The following is a 14912-nucleotide window of genomic DNA, read 5'->3' as shown; positions in this document are numbered from 1 at the left end:
AGGCCCCTGGCCACTCAGGCCTCATGTTCTATGGAGGAAGAAGATGCCATGTGGAGTACTGTGGATCAGCTCATTCTGTCAAAGAGCAGTGTTAAGGTCCATGAGCGTATTTACAACTTAAAGATAATTCAAACCAAACTTTGAAAAAAGTAATGTGCCCGGCTGGGCGAGGCTCAGCAGTTGAGCGTCAACCTAGGATCCAGGAGATCTTGGTTCGATTCCCAGTCAGGGAACATGCCTGGGTTGTGGGCTTTATCTCCAGTAAGGGGCTTCAGCAGGCAGCCGATCAATGACTCATCATTGATGTTTCTGTATCTCTCTCCCCTCTCCCTCCCCCTCTCTGAAATCAATAAAGGTATATTTTAAAAAAAAAAGAAAAAGAAAAAATGAATGGTAGAACAGGCCCATCACAGCCTAGGAATTCTGAGAAGTCGTTGATCATTCAAGGTTAGTTTATCTCACAATCATTATTTCCTAACAGAAAGAAGCCACCATGGTGGTTTAAAAACCTGGTTTTGCCAGCCTTGGCAAGAGTCCCTGTACAAATAGGCAAAAAGGTAAGTGGGTGGTTTCTGGGGCCTGACTAGGTGACATGCTATTTGACCCTCTGACCTGTATGAAACTTGCTCAGTCATGCTGCCCCCATCTAGGTACATGTGAACAAATGGTCCTTTGCACGAGTGCCATTCCGCCACTGAAATCATATGGTTACTTCAAGTTTCACACTGTGAAGCTTAATTAAAGGGCCAATCCTTCATTTTGTCTCAAAAATGTCCCAGTGTGACAAGACGTAAAATTTAACAAGTTAGGATTAAATTATAACTCATACTCAAATTTGTTGGTTTGGATTATCTGTAGCAAAACCACATTTCTCTTAAAATTACCTTTAATAAAGGTCTTCTCCAACCATATGATCCTTTTTTTTTTTTTCCCCCCAAATTATAATACAGAAGTTTTGATGAAACCCAAGGCAGTAGAGATCTCTGGATTTTGGGCTGAGAATATTTCCCACAGTATGGTTGGAAGGCACTAAACCACCTCCGTAGTTGCCTATCCTGATGCTTTAGGTCTAGGAGACACAGTACCAGCACCAAGGGCACTTTACTAATCATGGACTTAGGGCTGACACAGTGAGACAGGAGCTTGCTTTCACTTGGGGAGGCTGTACTTGGATTAAGAGAAATACGGGGAGATGCCCCACAAATCCCTCAATCATGAGTCTTCCACAGGGTTTTCAGATTTCTGTTCTTAGAGGCAGCTTTACCCTTCCTGGAAGCAGACAGAAATAGATATAGTGGAGAAGTTTCTATGATGCAAACTTAAACATGACATTGAAGAACCCAGTCCATTTCCATAGTCCACAGCACCAGCTGCACATTACTTGTACATAAAGCAGAGGTTAGTGTTTCTGTCACCAGGCCTTTTACTTCTAAAGAATTAATGGACAGTCCACATAGTTAAAAAACTAAGATTACTCCTGGGACTATAACCTTGATTTTAAACTTCATTATCCATAAAGTTAAGGAAGTTAATACTTGTTCAATCTACACGACCTACATTTTAATAATGGGAAGAAAACTTAAGACTTGCAAAACTATTTTACAAAGCAAATGTTTATTAACACATTAAACGATTTTTTTTTGTAGAATTTCTAAAGAAACATTCAAGACAAAAATTCTTCTAGTAGGTAACAAAATAATCTATATTTAAATTCCTTCTTATTAAGATGACTTTACTCCATGAAACAGTACATCAGTTGGCCGTGTTCATTCTCTTAACAAGAATAAAATGGTTGTGTGACAGTCACTGTTTTTGTTGTTGTTGTTCTGTAAACATAACTAGGATATGCTGTCATAATTGAATCTGAAGTAGTTAAGTACTGCTGTCTTTAAGAGCAGGTGTGAAACATGTCAGCACCAAAAACACCTTGTAGTGGCTTTAGTATGTAACATGTCACAAACTAAAACAAAATAAGCACATAGGAAGAATCTTCCCTCATTAGTTTCTGGAATTGTGCAGCTCTATCTTCAGTCTGGAACTTATGGATAAGTTCTTTCTCTTAGAACTTTTCTCTTAAAAATGAAAGTGTTTTCACAGCAAGTCAATAAATTAAAATGTAGAAAAACTGGTAAACAAAAGACTTCTCCTTTAAGTTGTCTTTATATTAATATGTTTAGGGTTAAATGAGTCACGGCTACATACAAAAGCCACTGGAACCAAGAATCATGCTTAGCAAATACAGCAGAATTACCTTTTCATTGTAAATTCATCAAGTCCAGCCTGAGACAGCCAAAGGAGCATTTAAGACAAGTTATTGGTTCTTCACAGTCTACTCTTAAGGCATAATCAGTGATGCGTGCCAAGGCTTTTGGTCACTTCTGCTATATTCTCACACACTCCCAAGGAAACAAATATGTGACATTTACCTGCCTGTGTCTAGCTCTTGATTTGGCAATTAGAAAGTCAGAAAAACCAGGCAGAATTACTAATACTCTGTGCTCTACGATTTGCCAATCAGCTCATTGCTACTTGTCAGTAAAATGACTACACAATGTTTCAAGTGTTCTACAGCCTCTTGTTTAATTTTTCACACCTCTTTTAAAAAAAAAAAAAATAGTTTGCTACTAAAATCTTTGGTAGGACAGCTTTTACCTTAGCAGATTTTTAGGAATGAAACTGAACAGCCACATTGCATTTCAAAAGCTATTTTATGACAAATTTCCTAGACACACGTGTGCTGTGAGTAGAGGCTATACTAAACTTTTGCAAAGTGTTCAGTTTGTCATTCCTTTTTTAGTGTGGGGTGGGGGAGTGGAGGGGAATGAATGCAGTAATTCATTTCTTCAGTTCCATTCAAGGGTCTCTAGAGCAAATCTGCTTTGTTTCAATCTGACAGGAAAACAATTAAAAATACATGGCCCCAGTTTTACTTCAGCTTGGTAGAAAACTGTCTTAAAAGTATCAGAAATAAACCCATAAGGAAGTATAAGGCAGACTGAGAGACCAGGGAGACCATTAAAAGCAATTTCATGAGCTGAATCAATGGTCTGTACTCTATTAAGGTAAAGAGTTGTCTAAACTTCACAGACATTAAAATAATCAAGCATTAGAATGATTAATGCATATAGCAGCCTCACCAGAATTAAGTGAGGTTATGTTAATTGCCTATGTGTTGATAAAGTATAGCTGAGGTCGTGCAGATCAGTATTTTTAAGGGAAAGCTTTAAAAATGCTCTGATAAAAACGTGCAAGTTACCAGAAATTTAGGAAAATCAGAAGCCATTCTTGCCCACTTCTTTGCCTACCAATAGTTCTTTTTCTTAGCTCCCGACACGTCATCTTGCACACAGCTAACACACAAGATGCAGGATGGGACCTGCTTGGCAGGTAACTTCAAGCTCTTATTCCATGCTGGTCAAAGAGTGAAGTTGTGTGGGCATCAAGTCTGCCTGTGGAGTCAGCTCGCTAAGCTCGCTGATGGTGGTGGCCAGCAGAGCATCCTGGGACACCACAGAATTGTCTGACTTGCAGGCTGGATCTGCAGAACTATTCTCATGCACAGTAGATACACTGCCTTGGACTGTGGCCAGGTTGTGAAAATGGTTATTTTCTGCAAAAGACAGCAATTTATCCGAAAGCTTGGCCGATGCATATTCTTCGTCAGGCTGTTCAGTCTTATGCCCTTCATCACTCTTGGGCGAGCCGTCCACAATAACAAGGAAAGACTTCCACGGTGTATTCTTATCGTGTACCTACGAATCAAACAAAACAGAAGTCACCGAGGGTGTCTGAACAAATACCTGTAAATCCTCTAATTCACAGCTACTTATTAGGTACACCTTTTAAAACAATAGTCTCTCTTCAGATGCCTTTTACTAACTGTCAAGTGCCTCTACCACTACTGTCACCATTGCAGTGTTTATCATGGATTGTGCCTTCCTGGACCTGGAGACTTGTTCTTCATTCACATGTGAATGGGCTCATTGCAGACAAAACTTGAAGAAAATACCTGTTGTTTATCTTCTATAACCAGCTTATGGCATTGTGACTGTCTAGGGTTATGCACCTAGGGACCAGCAATTTGTCATTCTTAAGCCACTGCTGCTTACTGAGGTGTGCCGCCGGAGAGTGGACTTGTCAGTAAATGTCCTCCCGCATGCGTTACACATGAATGGCTTCTCTCCCGTGTGGATCCGATGGTGGCGCTGAAGAGCATTGAGCTGGGTGAACTGCTTACCACATTGGTCGCAGCAATAGGGACGTTCCCCTGAGACAGGAAGAGAAGAAACTGATTGATCTCTTTAGCCTGGTGTATACAATTTTGACTAAAATCTGGAATAACGCTGTTTGTAAACCAATGGAAAGTGTCCGCATCCCACCCTAAGGAAGATCAGTCGAGGGTCAACTGACAGGTATAAACCTACTACCTTTATACAGGTTTCCATGATCCCAAAGTAGTGTTCCCATGAAACTTTCTGAAAGCCACAGTGGTACAAAGTGAAGAGTGTCCCCCAAGTCTGAAAGTTCATGTTATGTTTTCTTCAGTTAGTGAAAACAGGAACTATGTCGGTCTTTTGTAAAAGCAAAGTGGCCTAATGCAAATTTTTGGAAGGGAGGAACACCTGTAATACCAAGAGTTTATGGCCTACACTATAAAAGGGCCAAAACCCATACTTGCAGCTCATTACATCCAGACATTTCCTCTATTTCCATAGTAATGGAATATAAAATTCCCAAGTCCCACAACTGAATTTGCATGCATGTGCATATATACTAATATGTATAGATTATCCTTAAATTTAATCTGAAAATGTTGAAATGTCCACATAGCCATACCTTTTCAGTTTCTCAGAGCCAGAAACTAAAAACTCAAAAAAATTTTAAATGCTATTATGATATAAAATTTGCTGGAAGGCTTTTCCCTAAAACTAAATTCCCAAGTTTTCCAGTAAGTCAAAAATCTTAGGGATATTTTCTTGGGGCACTGAACTCCCTTCTCCAGGGACATTCCAGCCATACCTGTGTGGACTTTAATATGCTGGTAAAGTGAATTCCGCTGGGCAAAAGTCCTGAAACAAACTTCACATTTAAAGGGTTTGGATCCAGTATGGATTCTATTGTGATGTTTTAAATACTCCTTAGAAGCAAAACTCTTGCCACATGTTTCACACATAAAAGGCCTTTCACCTACATGAAAAGATGAAACAAAAAGTTAGAAGTGATACAGGCACAGGAACACACAGGAAGAGTGGGTCCAAACTCTCAAATCCATATGAAGTCCAAAAGCGCAGCCTGCTGTCATAAAACATGTACTCATGTGAGATGCTTACTACTTGCTGAAAGTTGATGTAAAATATCCTTGGAAATCCCAAGAAAGAAACAGAGATAGGCCAGCCAAGCTCACATTTGGGAAATTTAGTCATTTCAAACAAATAACTATACAACTTGTTTGGAGAAATTGTTACCTTTTTTTCCCAAAGAAGCACTTCTATCTATGGCTCTTTTTCAAAATAAAAGTCCCTCTTGAAAGGGAGAGAATGTTTACATTGTTACATATACGTAACTGCTCTAGATGAACAACTCCCAAGCAATTCAGATTTGGTTATAAGACAAGAAAAAAATGTTTAAGTACTGCTTCACATTGTGTAGTTTGAATCCTTTAATTGTACAAATCAAACTCATTTGATCATTAGGTGTACCCTGAGTTCACAAACATCAAAATAAAAATACTGGGTTTAATAAAATCTGAATATATTAATATTTTCATCAAATGATTCTAAATCCTTCAGTGTAACCTGACGTCACCTCTACTCCTAAGCATCCATTGGACACCAATTCTGCTGCTCATTTTACAGTATAGTAATTCACATCATAAATGACTTGTGTTTGTCTCAATTGCATTTGAACTTGAGGATCATATGACAGAGTTTAGAAGTAAAAATTTAAAAATACAAGCAAATAAGGAACTGGGTTAGCGTAACTACAGTATACAACAGATTCTGTATCCTTCTGTGTCATAAACAATAGGGTTTTCTGAATTTCAGGGTTACTGTGCTGAATCAGAATAAAGCCAACTTAAATTTTGTTTCTAACATAAAATCGTCACAAAAATTTTAGAAAATGGAAATAAGATAATTACACCACCTTAATACATCATACAACCATTTTCTAGTCTTCTGTGCAGGAATTCAATATAATTGGGATCATTTGTGCACTTTTCAAGTCAATATCCAAGTACAGGTGTTTTTCATAATGTTCAGAATCCTCATCCCAATGGCCAGTGGGTAGATTTCCCAGTTTACTGAACCACTGTGGTTGGACAATCAGGTTGTTTCTAATGCTGTTTTATTAGAAATAGCAAGGAGGAAAATAGAGCTTTTCCCACACTCTGAGCAATCTCTTTAGGACAGATTGCTGAAAATGGAATTTGGGGCTAAAGCAGTAGGAACTGTTTCATACCTTTCTGATATATGACTCACATGCCAGTTCCTACTGCCAAGTGTGCAAAAGGCCACCACCACAAGCATATTTTATTTAGTCACTTTTGCCACTTTCTAAGTGAGAAAGCGAGAGATCGTGGCTTTAACCTGCACTACTTTGGTAGATGCCAACTTCTAAATTAACAGACTGCAGTTTCCTCTACAGCTAGGAAAGACATTCAATCACAACGGCAGGAGTATTTACCTGTGTGACACCTTTTATGATAAATCAGCATGTGGTTCTGAGTGAATCTTGCACCACACTCATCACAGACAAAAGGTTTTTCCCCTGTATGAATTCTGAAAGTACAACATTCAGATGGTAACTCAGGATGTATTTCAAACCTCACTTTGCAATACAATTTCCACTCTACCCTGCAAAGATAATTTGTTCGACAAGACCTAATGAGAATGACTAGAGTGAAAGGTGAGGAGGCCCATGACCTTCATCCCCAAATCCTCGTCTGCACAAGGCCAACAAACTGATGTGTTTCCCCATAAGACATTGAATGTCCACCCACACCTGCCTTGGGGTCTATGCTGTATAGCCCATTCAGGCAGAGACCATGCCTCTGCATATTTTAAAAAACACTAAAGACTGTAATATTTTCAACAATAAAAAAAAAACTGAAGAACATCGTCTAATAGTTCTAAAGTTTCCTTATTCAGAATAATCAACCAGAAACACCTTAGGAACTATTGCTATGAAGAACCATGTGACCAAAACTTAACTATCAGATCCTAACTTGTATAACGTAACCAGTCTAGAAAGAACTGTTCTCCATGTGCTGAAGAAACCTGGTTTCTGAAAATGCATAAAATGCATGAGCATTTTAATTTCACAATTAGTATGAAGTAGCTGTCAACAACGATTTACTGAGCACTTCCTAATGAGCCAAGTTTTTACACTTGTTATGTAGAGTAGAAAGATGAACACCATGCTACTGCCCAAAGACTAGCCCAAGTTTAAGGGCAGATCCAGAATAGGGTAGCAAACTGCTTGTCTGGATTTGAAGCATAAGTACTGAGCACCATAAGGAAACTTACTTAACAGTATCACTCACCTACAGTGCAAAAGTTAACAAACACTGTCCGTGTCCTAATTCTGGAGTTTAAACTACCAGTAGCACAGTTTCTAAGCCCAGACAACAAAAATGATCAGAGAGGTGTCCTAAAATGTCATCTCACTGAAGCCATTAATGGGACTGTGGGACTCAGATGGTCACAAGCCCAAAGACTAAATCAAGTCAGGAAAAGAAAAAAGTTATTGGCATCTGGTGTGGCAGGAATTGTACACACCAGAGGCTCCTCTGGAGAGCCCTGGCCTACAGCCCATGCCAGACAAGATATGCAGGACCTGGCATGTTCAGCAGCCGTATACAACCCGGTTCTGTGTCCAGGCTTCTGTGCTGTCACCAGATGAGATGGGAGGTCCTCAGCCTGAGGCCTATAGGGGCATTGCGGGATTTCTGGATTCTGTCGTGTAGACCAAGACCATCTCATAGCATCTCAACCCAGAAAAAGTTCAATGATGTCTCAAAACGGCCCCCAAACTTTTAGAGGAAATAAGTTATGAAACGTAGCCACACTGGTCCAAATCCTAGAACTGCCTCAGTTACTAACACGCATTCCAAGAAAATGAAGTAAACGAGCCATATTCTGGAAACACTCCTTTGAGAGGGTTTCTGCGGCTCCCCACCCAGTCGGCCGGAGCCGAGCACCTACCTCATGTGGGTCTTCAGCGCCGAGGGCTGCGAGAACTTGGCCTCGCACTCGGTGCAGCCGTAGGGCTTGTGGCCGGTGTGTGTCCGCTCGTGCAGCCGCAGGGCCGTCTTGGAGCTGAGCCCCTTGCCGCACTGCTGGCACTGGTGCCGCTCGCCGCCGCCCTCGTGGACCTGCACCACGTGCCGCTTGACGTCCTTCTTCCTCTTGAATTTCTTCCCGCAGAGCTCGCAGGGGAAGTGGCGCTCGCTGCTGTGCACGTGGCGCTGGTGGCTCTTCAGGTTGCAGCGGTTGGCGAAGGTCTGGCCACAGGTGTCACAGCGGTGAACCACCTCGGTGGCCACGCCGTGATGGTGCCTGATGTGCTTCAGGAAGCTCTTCTCGTACAGAAACGCCTTTTCGCAGAGCGTGCACTTGAAGTTGTTCCTCCTCTTCCCCTCCTCCCCCTCCCCCTCGCCCTCCTCCCCCGGGCCTGCCTTCTGCAGCCCCTCCCCAGCCTCCCCTCCAGCGCCCAAATCCTCGCTTTTGGTCACTGGCTCGTGCTCGGCCCCCACGGCCCCCACAGCGTCTGAGCTGGGGTCTTGGGGACACCTGCAATTCCCTGCATCCTCCTCAGCACTTTTCTGCTGCTCTCGGAGTCGTCTTGTGTATTTTTTTTTAGGAATTTCTACAAATACCTTTCTGCCAGCCAGCCTTCCACTAGCTCTTCTGATTTTAGGGTAGGAAGGCTTAACTACATCTTTCTTCTTGTCTGTTTTTTCCTTGGACTTCCTTGGGGACATATCTTGCAATGTACCGTTGCTGATTCTCTGTACCGGGGGATCTGACGGGTTCACGAGGCTGTTGGTGAGAGGACTGTCTGCAGCCACGTTTGCCCCAGTCTCAGAAGTAACACTGCCTTGGGAGCCGCTGCTCCCTTCCGCCTCCTGGGGCTCAGAGAAATTCTGCAGCTCCAAAAGTACCGACTCTAACATCTGTTTCTTTAACTGGAAACAAGTTTCTGACAAGTCCAAACATTTTAGCTTTTCAGCCATTTCCAGCATTCGCTGCACCCTGTCTTCTTCTACTTGCACCTTTGCGGTGTAGACAAACTCAAGAAACGAGGCAAAGTCTACGACTTGCACTTCATTTAGATAGACATTAGTCCTAGTACCATCCACAGTCTTCTCATTAAGGAACATTTCCTTGAAAAATTTGCTGGTGGCCGCCAGCACCGCCTTATGGGCCATGAATTCCTCACGGACACCCTGGTACTCCACACTGACAGTTACGTCACACAGGTGACCCAGAAGGCGTAGTTGATGCATTTCATGCAGAAGGTTAACCGGAGAGGATTTGGATTCCAGCAGAACTGCACCACTTTCCATGTTTCTTCTTTCCCAAAACAGCTTTGAATCGAAAACAAGAATTACTTCATGTATGAGCAACTACCAAAGTAAAAAGATTAAAAATTAATGAGGATTATTTCAGTTCAAACTTTAGAGGATATAAACTTAGTGACAACCTAAACCTAACTTTTCTCATGTAAAGATTGAAATCACACTTATTAGCAGTTTTCTGAACTGAAGTCCTGATGCACCTTCATAAGATAACATTTGCATGAAAAACTAGCATATTACTAAGATTTCCCTCAAGGATAAACATAAATGATTAAAGCTATGATTAATGAAATACATTAAGGCAGTAAATTTGCTAGTCCATTTTCTAATTTGAGTATAGACACAGACCCAAAACTATAACAATTTATGGCAACAGCAATGTCTAGCTCTCTGATTAGGGAAGCCAAACAATGAAAACAAAACACATGCCATCACTATCTGGGAACAGACCTTAGAGAATCATGTCTACCTTTGAAAACAACCAAATATTAAAAAAAATAACTACTTCCATGGGGAAAACTTCATGGAAACGTAGTCCACAATCCATGGCCATTTCCAACACCCCTAAACACCTCATAACTTGAATTACCGTTACTCTACTAAAGTAATGCGAGCTCCACCGCTTTTACAAGCTGTGAGCTTGAGCAAGTAACTTGTCTGAACCTTAGTTTGCTCCTTTGTAGAAAGAGGGCTGGCAGGCTCTTAGGAGGCTTCATTGAGTGCAAACATGTCAAATGCTTACAGCCACGCCTGAGACCTGTTAGCTGGTTGTTCTCGGCTTCCCATGCACGAGGCCTAGGTGCTATTATCCCTATTTCACAGGTGAGGAAGGAACTAACAAGGTAACGGAGTGGCTGGGGCTTGAGCCTGGGCCTGGCGGGACTCTGATCTCACACTGACACTGCTCAGCACACCCCTCTCCTCAGCCTTGCCAAATACAAAGAGATGCTTTTACTCCCTGTTTCAGTCCACAGCTTGGGCCCTGAAGATTCCACCTCCACCCCATTGGGGGTCTCTGCTCCTTGCTTTCCTTGGTACCCACCCCACACCATCTTGGGTCATTTCTTCTGCTTGGCTGGTTCTCCTCTCACCTCAGACTCCCCGAATATGTGTTTTCTCCTCAAGGTCCCCCCAACCTTCTACTCGTGAGTCTCCTTCCTCTTCCAAGTTCAGTTTGGTTCCTAACTCTCCACCCACCCATCTAAAGTGCCCCACCTTCCTTCCAGTCTCCCTCAGCCAGCAATTAGATGTCACCTCTGACTCCCTATGCCTGAAGCAGAACTTTCTCCATCTTCCCTGAAAACCAGGCTCACCTCTCCCCACTTCTCCACTCCCACCAATGACACCTGAGGCAACAACTGGTTCCCTCCAACCATCAGCGTCCCCCCCCCGCCCATGGAAAACGACTGCCCTTTGGGATTCAACTGTAGAAAGGACGCCCACAGGGCCTGAGCAGTGTCACCTGAAGGAGGCTCCAAACCCAAGTCAAAGCGGCGCGGGGGGGAGGGGTGGGCACGCACTGCGGCCCCAGTGCGGGTGCGTGGCGAGGGTGGCCCTCGGCCCCGCGCCCGGTCTCGCCCGCAGCCCCCGCCCCCGTGGTCCCGACCCTGCGGCGGAGGAGCGAACTCACGGGGCCCCACAGTGCCTTCGGAGTCGGCGTGAGTCTGAGTACCATTTCCCATCCTGAGCGGGGTATGGGAAGCAGTGATCGCGACAAAAACATTCCGGCTCGGGTGACAGCGGCGTCTCCCCCGTAACCGGCTGGCGCCCTGGCAGCCCCTCTGTCCCCGAGGCTCGCCCCACCGGCCGCCGCCGCCCGCGGTGCGCCCATCCCCGGTAGGGAGTCCGCGGCTCTCCAGCCCGGCGCCCCACAGCGCCCGCCCCGGCCTGGCGCCCGGCGAGCTCGCCCCCGCGCACCGCTGCCCCTCGGCCCCTCCAGCCGACGCACTGCAGAAGGACACACGGCCCCAGCTGCCGACCGACCCGGGCGCCTGCGACGCCGCAGGCATCCACGGCGCCCGGGCGATCGGGCCTGCAACTCCCGCCCGGCCGCGCCCGCCCCCGGCTCCTGCACCCCTGGGGCCCGCCGCTCCTCCGGGACGGCCCCGCGGCGACAACCGAGAGGCTGCGGCGGGCGGGAGACTGGGCGGGCCCGGGGGCCGAGTACTCACCTCCCAGCCGCCACCGCCACCGCCGCGCATCCGCCGGACCAGGCCCGCGGGGATGGCCGGTCTACTGGGCGGGGCGCGGCACCAGCGCGGGCGCCGCCGATTGGCCACTGCGGGCCCCGCCCCGTCCCCTCCCGGCCCCGCCCCCTCGCGGGGCTGCGGCGGCGCCTACGCGCGCACGTCCGCCTGCAGATGCTGTCCGGCCCGAGTTACGTGATGCGACGTTACCTGCGGTGCCGCGTCACGCGGCCGTGCAAGATTGCGTCACTGGTCGCGAGTCGAGGTCTGCGCCTGCGCAGAAGGCAGCGCCGGGGGCGCTGCGGGCGAGACGCTGCCAGGGCGATGCCGGCGGCCCCGAAAGGTCACGTGAGCGGCTGGGCGCGGAGCCCGCTTTGGGTCCGTCCCCGCTGCTCGCCCGGGGCGCTGGCAGCCTGCGTGCCGCGCGTGGCCCAGGTCGGGCTTCGCCTCTCAGAGGGCGACCAGCGACGAGGGCCCCGGGCCTCCGACTAGGTGCGGGAAGGGGCAGGCGCCCCGCGGCGAACAAAGCGCCCGCAGGCGCGGGTGGGCGGGCGCCCGCCCCCTGTGGGTGGGCTGCGGGGCTGTTCGGGGCCTTCCCCCGCTGGAACGCGGCTGGTGCCTTAGTCGCGTCGAACCCTCAGCTCCGAGCCTCGTTGCTTCCCCCGTTCGTTGCGGCTGTAATGCCAGCCCCGCTTTGCGCAGCTCGGTGGGCCTCAGACTTACTTGGAGGCTCGCTCCGTCCGACCTTGGCATCCCGCTGGGTCAGGCTTTGCCCTCGTGGTCCCCTCGCCGCGGCCAGCCGTGCGCCCAGCGTTGTCTGACTGCAGGTCGTGTCTGTCATGGGGGCGAGTGTAAGGCAAACGTTAAAACTAAGAGGCTTGATGCTCCCTGTTGAAAATAAGGGAGGTCGCTTTTCCTCTCCTGTTTCTCTGAGCGCCTGCTTTAGAAAGGGGGTCGCTGTCAAGGCAGCCGTGCCCGAGCACCAGCAGCTCGGTGCCCGCCTGGCAGCGTGTGGGACGGTGGTGCACCCCAGAGCCCGGTGGGCAGCAGGTTCACCTCGGTGTGGGTAAGGTCCCTCTATGATGTTTGAAGAGCCACATGAAAAATGACAGAAGTCGCCTAACGAGCATTTCTCAGACTGTATCCTGGTCTGGTCGTTAAGCGGCGAATGACTGTAGTCTGTCCCCTCTTTGAAATGTATATACAGTGGGACCTGGGTCCTGGAACTCAATTCCAGAAAGCTGTTCAAGAAGCGATTTGTTTCAAAACCCAATCGTTGACCATTAGAAATAATGTAAATTGAATTAATCCATTCCAGACCCACAAATGATTTGCTGTTTTTACCTTTCGTATATACAGTCCATGTCTAATGTAGTGTTTCGTCTATAAATAAACACTTATTAAATTTGTCTAACCACCCCCCACTGGCCTTAAATGAATCACTTTCAGCACCCGTTGCAGGGGTGTCTTTTAAGGTCATCTTGCTGCACCTTCCCTTTTTCACATTTATTTGCCTCCGAAATTCTGTCACTGGCTAACTGCTTTTCATTTATCCAAATCAACAACAATTTTCTACCTCTTCAATTTCCTGTGATTGTTTTCTTGTGAGCACCTGCACACCTTAGCAACATTAGCTCTCTTGATAGTCTCTTTGTGTTTTAAAATTGTGCTAATCTTCTGTTTTACCAGCAACAAAAGCATTCTCTCCTTTGTTGCCTGAGAGACGCTTGTTGTCATGCTGAGGTATCCTACTGAGGGTGGTCAGGTTGAAAACCCTAAGTTTTGTTCCACAAGCAAGACATCACCCCACCCCCAACAACTTGGTCGAGAATGGAATTCTTCTAGATGGGAGACTTTCAAGAACCAAGGTTTGAAGACTAGCTAGGTCTTGCCTCAGCTTTATGGCTGGGAGCCATCTCCTTGAAATGTAAACATACAAGGAGATAGTCCCTACCTGCCAATTTCCTTGAGAGGGTAGAAGCCCAACTTCAGTGGGCATCTTGCTCCAAATTACAAAACTTCTCATAAAGAGTAAATATCAAAAAGTAAATATCTCATAAAGATATGAGAGGTTTGCTTTTCCTCTGGATAAAGCCAACTAACTAACCTAGATGGTCATCCCAATTATTACACATCTCCTCCCTACAGTTTCCCCCAAACTGGTCCCAAGTATTAGGTTAATTATAATGAAAATAAGAACAAAACGTGTTTAGTGCTTACAGCGGGTGAGCCAGTGTTAAGCATGTTACTAGTATTAGTCACACAACTCTATTAAGGTGTAGTATTATCCCCATTTTCCAGATGAAGAAACGCAAGGCACAGCGACTTATCTTAGATTACACAGAGAGCAAGCAGAGCCTCCACACTGTGAACTCTGCCCGGACCACACCAGCTTCCCAGCTACAGCAGAACAAAGATGTCGCTTGTCAGATCAGAGAAAATCAAAAGGGGAACTAGAGAGGGAGTGATTTAAAAACATCCTAATAGTTCTATGTCCTTGGTTTGCATGAATTCAGAAGTGAACACTGAGAAGTGTGGTTTGTGAGGTATTGGCCTGGGGTGGGGTTGGGGGAATGGCAGCTTCTTGCAAAAGCGTTAGGATCCAGGCCTGCTTAACTGCATCACCACCACCTCTTACCTCTACACTCTCCTGGCCACACAGACCTGGGTGCAGGTCTGGAGTGACCACAGGCCCCTCAGCACAGGCCATTTGCACATTTGTTCTGACCTCCCTCTTCCTACATATCACCTCAGTCTCCATTAAATCATCTGCTCCCCAGGAAGGCCAACCCCAACTCCCTGAGCAGGATGTACATCGTAGCATAAGCTCTCAGACATTTCCAGTTTTGCCCTCAATACCTGCATGACTCTCAGGTCACTAGAGGCATTTAGGAAATAGGTGATAGCTCTGCCTAGCACTAAAGATGAAGGAGTTGGGAAAAGGTTATTTGCCTTTTAAAAGGTGTTTTAAAACTGCAAACACTGTTCCTTGAAGATTTTCCTAAAGAATTTAACAATAGTTCTGGAATGAATCTTTTTAACTGTGTTAAAATATACATAGCAAAATTTACTAGTTTAACTTTCTTTTGGTTACTCCTCACCCGAGGATATTTTTTTTCCATTGATTTTTAGAGTGAAGAGAGAAA

At 46.0% G+C, this 14912-nt stretch overlaps 2 protein-coding genes across 2 annotated transcripts in view; one reads left to right on the top strand and one right to left on the bottom strand.

Moving 5' to 3' along the window:
• The window catches only part of NAPB (NSF attachment protein beta), a 282410-nt gene that overhangs the window by 24819 nt on the left and 242679 nt on the right, over positions 1–14912 (top strand). The gene's annotated exons all lie outside the window — the stretch shown is intronic.
• Positions 1596–11810, bottom strand: GZF1 (GDNF inducible zinc finger protein 1). Its single transcript, XM_081148340.1, has 6 exons — positions 11752–11810; positions 8205–9589; positions 6685–6779; positions 5020–5187; positions 4110–4267; positions 1596–3752 (listed from the first exon to the last, which is right to left on the bottom strand). The coding sequence occupies exons 1-6, from the start codon at positions 11779–11781 to the stop codon at positions 3402–3404; spliced, it is 2187 nt and encodes a 728-aa protein (XP_081004466.1). The 5' UTR covers positions 11782–11810; the 3' UTR covers positions 1596–3401.

This window comes from Miniopterus schreibersii, assembly GCF_964146895.1.
Source record: "Miniopterus schreibersii genome assembly, chromosome: 10".
In the NCBI taxonomy this organism is placed as follows: Eukaryota; Metazoa; Chordata; class Mammalia; order Chiroptera; family Miniopteridae; genus Miniopterus; species Miniopterus schreibersii.
This window is presented reverse-complemented; position numbering and strand designations above follow the sequence as displayed.

Bases quoted from the DNA above. Each gene is read 5' to 3' on its own strand.
- GZF1 (XM_081148340.1), bottom strand. From the start codon at position 11,781: ATGCGCGGCGGTGGCGGTGGCGGCTGGGAG. The intron at 9,590-11,751 runs GTGAGTACTCGG...TTCGATTCAAAG, and splicing joins GTGGCGGTGGCGGCTGGGAG to CTGTTTTGGGAAAGAAGAAA. The intron at 5,188-6,684 runs GTAAATACTCCT...CTTTTCATGTAG, and splicing joins TCATAAAAGGTGTCACACAG to GTGAAAGGCCTTTTATGTGT.